The sequence below is a fragment of the Solanum tuberosum genome, unplaced genomic scaffold, assembly GCF_000226075.1.
Source record: "Solanum tuberosum cultivar DM 1-3 516 R44 unplaced genomic scaffold, SolTub_3.0 scf00098, whole genome shotgun sequence".
NCBI classification, from domain to species: Eukaryota; Viridiplantae; Streptophyta; class Magnoliopsida; order Solanales; family Solanaceae; genus Solanum; species Solanum tuberosum.
In genome coordinates this window covers 1490387-1501340 of record NW_006239026.1, presented here as the reverse complement: position 1 = coordinate 1501340, position 10954 = coordinate 1490387, and the positions used below count along the sequence as shown (strand labels likewise).

Here is a 10954-nt window from a genome sequence, read left to right as displayed (position 1 = left end):
AAAAAAAAAATTAAAAATTAAATTAGAAAAATTGTTAATTCGGGATGGAAGTAGTATACTTATCAATAATGTTTTAGATGTTATATTACTTAGAAAATAATTACAAATATTAGAGACATAATTAATAATCTTATATAATATAAATAATATTAAAATAACTTTAAATTACATATTTAAAGTGACCATTTCTTTTAAAAAATAAAATAGAAAAAATATTAATTTGGGCGGAAGTAGTAACTTGTTGATAATATATTTTTTAAATGTTATGTTACATTAGAAAATAATTACAAATGATAGTAATATAATAGAAATAATATTATAATAATCAAAAAGTAAAATAGAGAGTGGTTAGAGAACCCATTCTCTATTTTACTATCCAAATATAGAGAATGAACAGTAAAATAGAGATGAGTTAGAGATGGTCTTAGTACAAGAAATCTCACCTACCCTTTTTAGTAAATTCTTCAAACTCTAAAACCCTACCACACACTGCTAAAACCTTCCCAAAAAAAACACTCGCCGGAGACTTTAGCTTTCGTCCATCCCCGCCGGAATCTACCTTTTACCGACGACCATCACCATGAACTCCACTTTAACTATCGGTTCATCATCGTTCTTCCACCACTCCACCACTTTCCCCAATTCACCTTCCCGTTCCTCCATTTTCACAATCCCCAAAACTGCTCATAAGAGCTATAGCAGAAGATTCGTCCTTCAGGCCTCCGTCAATGGCAATTCTAAGTCGAACCCATTAATCTCTACTCTCAAATCCGCCGGTGTTGCTGTTGTTTTCGCCGCTGTGGCCTTAGGGAAGTTTCCGGTCGGAACCTCATTTGCAAGAGCTGAAACCCCACCAGCTGCTGTAATGGAAGAGCAACAGCAAGAAGAAGAAGAGGAAGGTTCACCACTGACCCAGTTCTTAGAATCCAGTCCTGAAGCTATTGAAGCCCTAAAAAACCTCCTCCAGGAAAAATTGGAATCAGGGGAGGACGAGGAGAGTCTGAAAATACTGAAGAAGTTGTCGTCTGCTCAGCCGGAGAATACCGAATGGAAATTCTTAACGGCGAGGCTGTTGAACGAAATGGGGAAGCTTGAAGATGCAAGGGAAGTTTTCGAAGAGATTTTATCAAAAACCCCTCTTTCGTTCGAGGCGTTGTTTGAGAATGCATTGTTGATGGATAGGTGTGGTGAGGGGGTGAAGGTGATTCAGAGGTTAGAGGAGGCATTGAGGTTAGCTGAGGAAGAGAGCAAAGTGAAGGAAAGTAGGGATATTCGGTTTATAATGGCACAAGTACAGTTCTTGCAGAAGAATGTTGAGGAAGCATTGAGGAGCTACGACGAGCTTGAGAAGGAGGACCCTAAAGATTTCAGGCCATATTTCTGCAGAGGAATGATTTACAGTTTGCTTGACAGGAATAAAGAGGCTAGAGAGCAATTCGCCAAGTATCGCGAGCTTTCCCCTAAAAAGTTCGAGGTGGAAGGTTATCTGAGAACAGCTTTGTCCCGGATGAAACTCTTTGGAACTGATGAAAAAGAGAGTTGAATTCGATGATATGTAGTTTATGGTAGTTCAGATTCTGAGCTTTTAAGCAGCAAACCAAAGTTTCGAGGAAGGTGGAAGCTTTAACTTGGTATACATTACTTATTCTTGAACTGTGTCTAATATAAGATGAAGATAGATTAGACAATGAATTAAAAGAATAATTGCTAGAGTCTAGCTACATTCTTGACGGATTCATATATGTATCTCGAATCAGCAGGTGATTTCTGCTTAGACTCTTGACTTAACAGTTAAATCAATTTATATTACTTTCCCTTTCATGGCATGTTCTTGTGATTAGCTAGATGAAGTTTATTTTTGTATCTCGTACCGAGGTTTCTTTTTATCCTTATGGGAGAGAAAGTCAGCAGGAAAGTTTTGTGCTTTATCTTGCTTTGCTAAGATGAGTACACTTTAATTGATATATGTTGATGTATATGAAACCAAACTTTTATACCAAGGGTGTGGCCGTTGATGAAGTTGGAACGAAGACCATGCAGAACAGAATTTGAATTCCAGTAGAGGTAGAAAGTTATGCGATTTATTCCCTCCCGGACAGGATTACTAGTACATGTAATAGTGTAAGGATGCAGGTATTGTAGAACAGTGGACGTGTGCACAAGGTGGTTTGGACACCTATATTATCAGGGAAAAAAAGATTCAAACATTTCTTGAATGCCTTAACTTCATATAGAATCTATCTGAAGGATGTTTGTTTTGTTAGTGGAAGTTATCTTTTGTGATGGTGAATAGGAGGAGTCTGTAACTGAAGCGAGTTGCTTTCTTATTTGGGAGGGGGCTAACCTCATGCCCTGCCCTCCTATTAGTAGTAGTAGTTAGTAATCGCTTGAGTTTCTTATTCTTCAATGCATGGTACTATCTACTATTTCATTTGCTTTGTATCTTGCTATTTTTTTTTTATCTTATTTCCTTTCTTTGATAATATCTCTTGTGAACCGAGGGTAACAACTTCCCCAGACTCCACTTGTTGGACTACACGGGGTATGTTGTTGTACTTATGCCCCAAATTACATAGTACAAACACTTGTTTTAGAGGATCATTTGAGTTATAAACTGGTAATACATGCAGCATGACATAACTTCTCATGAACTATCTCTATGTGTTCTACTTGTGGAACTTCTGGTTGTCAGTGATGAAAGCAGGAGAAAAGGTTAGCCTACAACTCAAATTCATCACATTCACCCCCAGACGCTGTCCAACTGGAGCATGCACAATCATGGGCTGGGAGAATATTCACACACACCCCCCCCCCCCGCGCGCCGGGGCGCGGGGGCGCCACACTTGTTTTAGAGGATCATTTGAGTTATAAACTGGTAATACATGCAGCATGACATAACTTCTCATGAACTATCTCTATGTGTTCTACTTGTGGAACTTCTGGTTGTCAGTGATGAAAGCAGGAGAAAAGGTTAGCCTACAACTCAAATTCATCACATTCACCCCCAGACGCTGTCCAACTGGAGCATGCACAATCATGGGCTGGGAGAATATTCACACACACCCCCCCCCCCCGGTTGCCTGGTCCAGGGAACCCACCCACATCGGATCCAATAGGCCTGGTTTATTTACTTGATTTTATTCTCAACAATGAATAGTATTTAGTTACATCAGAATCAGATGCAAGCCCAACTTTCAATATTATCACAAATTATGCAAAGAATCTGATTCAGAGAAAAACTTTGTAGCGGTATGGACTTAGCTGTGTGATGCTCTTTTTTTAGTGATGAAACTTCCATTTTCTTAGTTTTTTGGAAATCTTTATCATGGTATTAGGGTCAGGTTCACTCCTATTTGGGCTCTCGGTCCATGCTCCTATTGCGCCCGGGCGTGAAGGGGTTGTACAGCTCCACATTGATTGGGGACGGACTGGTGATTTGTTTATACAGACTCAACAATCCTTTTCTCATAAACTAGCTTTAAGGTTCAGTTAGGCTGTCCATTTTCTATCAATCCCCCAATTGTTTTTAAGAAAAGTTGGGAAGATGAGGGGAAGAAAAAGAGAAGTTGTGTGAGAGTTGTTTCTGGTTGTGAGGAAGGTTGTTGTTGGTGTTTTTAGGTGGCACTGATATAAAAAAATCAGCGGGGACGGGGCCTTCAATCGAGCTGAAACTCCAACTCGGCAAAATAATAGTAATAAGGTTGAGCAATACATGAACACACATAACTCTAGATGTACCTGCTGATTTTTAGACTCTGATTTTAAAAGGTCCATAAGATGTAAGCTAAGAGCAACTCCTTCTGTTGTTGCTTCGTCTTTTGTCCGTGTCAATGTCTACTGTGACAGGCAGACTGCTGCTGCTCGGGGTGGTGGTGGAGCTGCTAAAGGTGATAGTTCGGAGATCAGAAGCAGATTCAAGATTTAAAGTTGACGAACTCAACCTTTAAGGTTCTTACTTCTTAGTACTAAACTCATTATACTTTTAAAGATTCTTAAAGTTTTAGTTATTTTCTACAACACTTATATATAGATTTCTGTTCCATGTCAAAAATAATAATCATGTTTAATCGTTGAGCATAGGCTCCATCCGTTTCTATCAGAGATAGCAACAAAGTTATGCATGATGGTTCAAAATGTGGTTGTTGTACAGGTCAGAGACGGATTCGAGATTTGAATTTGACAAACTCAACATTTAAGGTTCTTAGTATTAATATATTTGAATCAATTGAACATGGGTTGCATCCGTCTCTACTGGAGATGGAAGCAAAGTTGTGCATGATAGCCCAAAAGTTTGGTGCAAAAGATGTTTAACTACTATAGTTACTGATGGCCTATATGGTAAAGTAAATACTACTGTTTCGGGCCGCCTGGTGGTGTCTGTGCCAATGGCCGCGGTGGTGGTGGTGGAGATAGCGATGACGGAGTTGGCAGTGGCGCAGCTGATTGTAGCCATGCTAATAGTAGCTAGAAATATCAAATAAGGCTCAAGTCATATGCCGCATCTTAAAGTTGTCAGCATATTTCATTTAGACACCTCAATCTAGACTTGTACCTATTGAACACTTAAACCTTAACAAATTTATACCTATTTAACACAAAATGATGAGAAAATGATCAAAATGGTCCTTGATGTATTGGGGTTGTTTTATTTTGGTCATCAATATATTCTAGGTGATTGAAATAGTCCTTCATGGGACGGGTCACAAACGGATTTCTCGGTTATCAAAAAAAAAAAAAAAAGAAAAGAAATAGTCCTTCATGTATGACAAAATGTGTTCAATTTAGTCTTTTACCCTAAACTTAACATTTTACCCCCAAAAACTGTTAAATATAATGGTGGGCCCCACCATTATATTTAACAGTTTTGGGGGTAAAATGTTAAGTTTAGGGTAAAAGACTAAATTGAACACATTTTGTCATACATGATGGACTATTTCAATCATCTAAAATATGTTGAGGACCAAAATAAAGTAACATCAATACATCAAGGACCATTTTGATCATTTTCTCACAAAATGATAGTCAAATAAAAGAGAAATCTGCGTGCATTTCGAACGCTCATACATAGCAAATGGGCCAAAGAAGCGATGACACATGGCAATTGGATTAATTTTTTTAAAAAAATCTATTTAAATAATCAAAAAGCAATTTAAGAAAACAAAAATTTGAATTAACCCACCCCTACCCCACCGGCCACCCACCCATCTTCTTCTTCTCCATCGATCTTAACCGTCACCTCCATGCTTCTTCTTCTTCTCTGTTCCCTTTCCATTGGCCGCTGCGCCTCAACGCCAGTCAACCATAGCCTCCACCCTTTTCTTCTTCTCCATTGAATTTTATCCCTTACACCGAAGTCAGTACACCATTATTGTCCATTTAAGCTAATTCCTCATTCACCTTTCATTCTAATTGCATCAAAGCCTTTTTTTTATGACAAGGGATACCCGCAGTCGCTATCCTTTGGGTGTGCATAGGGTAAAACCCCCGCTCCTATGCAATAGGTCGCAAACCACATAGAAGAGGTAACCCACACTAGGCAAGCCCGGTGTGACGAGCTCGACCAAGAAGGCAAACCCCTTGCTTTCGCTGGCAAGGGGTTTCGAACTTGAGACCTCCAACATGGAAGTCCCAAGCCCAAACCACTGGGCCACCCCGAAGGGTAATTGCATCAAAACCTTCTATTCGTTATCTTTATCTTCTTTCCACTAATAATTATTTATAACAATTACAAGAAAAAGTAGACTTTTACAAATAAAAAAATAATCAATTGCTTCACCGGAATATTATTTTTATCGAAAACAATGGAAGTTTGCCGAAATATTTGAGACTTTAATTAGATTTACATACAAGAATTGGAGGGATGTGAGAAAAGATGGAGGGGGTGGGGTGGGTGTGTAAAGAGATGGGAGTAGTTGCAGAGAGGGATGATGGGGAGAAGACGATTTTTTTAAATTTTAAATTAATTATTATTTATACTATTTACTAATTAGGTTTATTAGTTGAAAAGAAAAAGGGAAAATTCATTTCCAATGATTTCACGCGCTTAAGGACCGTGAAATACCCATTTTTTGCCACGTAAGTATTTTCTGTCCAATTGGAACCGTTTTTGAACATATAAGGTGTTCAATAGGTATGAGGCTAAATTGAGGTGTCTAAGTGAAATATGCGGACAACTTTAAGGGGCCGCATATGACTTAAGCCTAGAAATAAAGACTAGTAAAAGGGGGAAAACCTAGAAAAGAGGATATTGGAATTAGTAAGGGGATAATTCATGCTTCTTGAAGTTCATATGATGTAGATCAACTCCTTTTTTATAAAGCATGTACTCCCTCCGTTTCATATTACTTGATCACTGAATATCACTTCTGAAGAAAATTTCACGAGGTGTATTCTACTAAACTAAGGGCGTGTTTGGCCATGAAATTTTGCCCTATATGTATTTTAATATATATTTTTTAGCGAAGAGAGTTCAAATGAGCGCCCTTCATTCAAAATCATAAGAAAACAGTCCTTGCACGAAATATGTCGCGTTCACTACTTTAGGATCTATAATAGAGATGCACTCTAAAGAGTATAATGTGGTCAACCTATTCTAATAAATACAAGCATTAATACCTTATTTCACGATTTGAACAAATGACCTACAAATACATACATGAAAATAACTTTACTGTTATTCGCTCCCCTTCAAATTAAATGATAGATAGTTTGTGATAATTTAAAAATCCTTGATGAAATTTCCATGTAATAATGAAAGCTAATTTGCATATGCAAGCCATTGTAAATAAATATACTTTTGTATAGGCTGTCCATGATATTCAATTAATAAAATATGATTCTAAAAAGTTGGTGCATAATCCATGTGAGATCTTAAAGTTTGTATTTATTAATTAAATAAATGTAATCTAAAGTCAAATTACCTTATTATATAAATTACTTAGGGTATAATAATTTTATCTCGTACAATATAAAACACTTATTAATCTTTTTCTATGATCCATATGGAGGGCAATTGAATTGATAATCCACTATTAATTAACTACAAATTAAAGTTTAAAGAGAAATAATGCAATCCTCATCTTTTTAATTGTGGATTATGACTTTTAATCCTAAACATGGTCTTAGTGGATAGTGTGGTGGACATCAATAATGAAATAATGTGACTACAATAATGAAATAAATTAGATCTCTCCGTTTTTAATCATAAGTTTTGAATTTATATTCTTAAAAAGAAAGAAAATTTTAATAGAAAGTTTTTTCCTCGCTTAATGATGAGAGAGTATATCAATCGGTTCAGTAAAAATTTCAAAATTTGGTAACAATTCAATCTTAAATAAGTTGGAGTTAGTGTCATCGCCTTATAAGATTTCCTTACATATAATCTTAAATCTACCTTATCACCTTTTAACATATGAGATCATGATTTGAAATCAGATTGATTTAAAGTAGAAGTTATATTTGGATATGCAATTTGAATTTTGAAAGTTGTATTATTTTCTCGTAAATTTGAAAACCCCACAAGTTGTAAAAACTATCAAAATTTCTCCAATTCTTATATAGTCTTATCAAATGAGCAAATCATATTTCATAAACAACATTTTCGAACATCCTAAGGCGCTGCATTGATAAATCACATATCTTCATGTTTCTTTTATAAATAAATATTTGTTATTACAAATTTTTAAATACATATAAATTTAGGTGACTAGTTATTCTTTAATATAATCATTTCATATGGTATGAACAATCTCTTCATACCGAGCGTAAGTTTTTTTTAAAAAAAAAAAACTGAAATAATTGGTTTTTTTTTAACAAGATATAAAATTGTGGTCAAGTTTTACATTTAAAATAAATTGAAACCATAATATGAAAGCCCAAATCATATTTTTTTTAGAGAATTTGGACATGATCTCAAATTGCATTTTTAATTTTACATTAATTGTGTCTTTTCCATCTCCAACACACCTTATTTTCATCCCTTCTGTGTAATCTTTATCCCCACCACCCCACATCCCTACCTCCGATATATTTTTCTAGATTATATACAAATACTTTTAGAATAATATTTTTTTACTTATATATATTGAACACAAGAAAATAAATAAGAAACTTATTTTAATTTATTTTTTTTGAAAAATATACACAGCCTAAAAATCAACTATTTTTTTGAAAAATAAAATCTAAGTTAATCAATTAGTCATGATTTGATGCCAACTTAAGTGAAATATTATTTTCTACAAGATTAGACAGTTAATTTACAATTCAAACTGCAAATAATGTCATCCTATTATGTTTCATTTTATATAACATTATTTTGATTGAAAGCAAAGTTTGTGATATATGTTGATTTTGACTTATGTATTATAGTGAAGTGTATTAGATATTAAAATCCTCACATCACTTATAAAATTTGATTAATTACTGATATAATTTAATTTCTTCAAAAAAATAATAATTAAAAGTTGTAAAGAATAGATATTAATTGAATGTTATCAAACATTTTAGAATATTCCAAATGAAAAAAACACCATATAAACTAAATGGATGGAATAATATATTTTCCAAAAATATAAAAATATAATACTTTATTCCTCTCAAGCATTTCTTTCTTTATTAATCTCCATGCACGCTCAATCAAACACCATCACATAAATTGAGATAGAAGAATGTGCATAACTTGTTATAACGTAGAGTTAAATATATGTAAGACTTAAGATTTTTTTAATTAGTCACTCTGGAAAAAAAAGACCACTAAGAATTATGGTGAGATAGATAAGATCCTTCCACTCTTGGTCAAATATTTCGAGTTCGAGCTCTAACTAGCATGAAAGAAAATCTTGATTAGGAATATTGCTACAACCTTAAATAAGCCTTACGCGATGTGAATCCAACTTGATTATCGGCAACACTAATATAAATATCAGATATCGAACTAGAGAGAAACCAAAAAATAAATACTGAAAAATTGTTAGTGCTAGCTCAATAATGGAAAAAAACTTTTTGAAAATAAAGCAATAAGAGAAATCATGTCTTTCATTGAATCTACATGAAAATCCACCACACAAAAACCTAAGTGGATATAACCACTTTGTTGCTACATCCCAATTAGCTAAATAGCTATAAGTGGATCTTCCAAATGAAGCACAAAGATCATAATTAAACTAAAAAAGAAGCAAATGGGATATATATTATACAAAATTGGTGGGTAAATCTTGTCCACTTAACCTTGTTAGATTACATAAAAAGTTGTATAGTGGAACAAGTGGAGAGACACAAAGAATTAAGCCAATGGCAATCATGTTCATTGTGCATGCTTGTGTACTATTTATTATATATAACATCTTGCACTTTGTGTATCTTTGATGCTCATTTTCATCACTATAAATTTCTCCTTCTATAGTGAAAGAAAAAGAATGTTTCATTTCCATAAATAGAATAAAAACCACAAGTTGACTCAACACCCTTACTAGTGATGGAGCCAACCCCACACTCCTTTGCTAGAAAATTACACTGCGTAGATGGATAAAAAAAATTTAAATGTATATATACTATTATAAGTTGAATTTTCTTGATTTCTTCACGTATTTACTCTTTTGTATACTGCTCCTGATTTTTACTGTAAAAATATTTGCTTATGATGTTTATACTTGATCAATGAATGCAAAAAAAATAAATTCATGCACATTTATCACTTTACCATAAAAAATCATATGAATTCTCATTTAAATTTTTTAACAATTTAAATTAAATTAATTTATATGATGTAAATAATTACTTACCCTTGACTTAATTACCCCCACCCTACCATAAATTTTACAAAGCACTAAGCACAAATTGACAACTAGTTGATCAATCAAGAAAGTTGTCACCACTCTAAGGAGGTTGGTGCACTAACATTTGTTAAAATTATAGCCATTCTCAAGTTTTATCATTACCTCGTGGAGGTATAGAACAACTTTTTTCTGAAAATCCTTAAATAATCTTTATTTGAATTACTAATTGTTTTAGCTCTATGATGTTATAATGTAGTTTATCTTAATAAGAGTATATTATAATGGAGTGTCCCAATTCATCTCATTCCACAGGCACAAATGTAATGGGGGAGACAAAGAATGTTTTTTTATAATTAAAGTCAAAACTTTGTAACAAAGTTTACTATTGAATCAAGTGGCTCATGCATGCAAGCTAGAATGTTTTGGTCATAATTTTGAGAGTCAAATTTCTCAGTTTTTTTAATTTGTGAAAATGCAAAAAAAAAACATATTTAAAAAGCACCATTTATCCCTATTTGAGTCATTAGTTGTTTAGTAAATATCCTTTTTTTATTATTTTTATTATTATAATAAATTATTGATCTCGTAAATATACACTCTAAAAATCTATTTTAAGCTACCAATAAATTTTATATAAAAAAGTTAGATCATAGAATATTTAGTGATGTTAGATATAGTCTAATATTTTGTTATTCCTAGCAAATCTCATTTGCCTTCCTCGCCCCTCTCCCATCTCACTCACCATGTTTCCATGTATATGGTAACCCAGATATATGTGAATCACTCCAGATACATACAGATACATGTATCTAGTGTGATTCGCATGTATCTGAGATACATACAATTTCGCTCGCCTCTCTCCATGTTTTTGTATATCTGGTAGCAAAAATACATATATCTGAGTGTAATATACATAGAAAACTTTTAATTAATGATAAAATACGTAATATTTTAAGAGTATAGATAGTATTCATCTCATTCCATATGCACAAATGTCACGAGGGAGACAAAGAAAAATTTTGTTATATTAATTTTTCAAAGTCAAAACTTTGTAACGAAGTTTACTATTGAATCAAGTGGCTAGCTCATGCATGCAAGCAAGAAAATTTTGGTCATAATTTTGAGAGTCAAATTTCAAAGTTTTTTTTATTAGTGAAAATGAAAAAAAAAAAAAAAAAAAA

General features: G+C 33.6%; 1 protein-coding gene across 1 annotated transcript; it reads left to right on the top strand.

The window, feature by feature from the left end:
- Positions 1-436: 436 nt before the first annotated feature.
- On the top strand, positions 437-2189 carry LOC102603168 (protein SLOW GREEN 1, chloroplastic). Its single transcript, XM_006348480.2, has one exon. It carries the CDS (start codon positions 581-583, stop codon positions 1541-1543), a length of 963 nt encoding a protein of 320 aa, XP_006348542.1. The 5' UTR covers positions 437-580; the 3' UTR covers positions 1544-2189.
- The last annotated feature ends 8765 nt before the right edge of the window (positions 2190-10954 follow it).

What these genes read in the sequence shown, in the direction of transcription:
- LOC102603168 (XM_006348480.2), top strand. Translation starts at nt 581, where the DNA reads ATGAACTCCACTTTAACTATCGGTTCATCATCGTTCTTCCACCACTCC.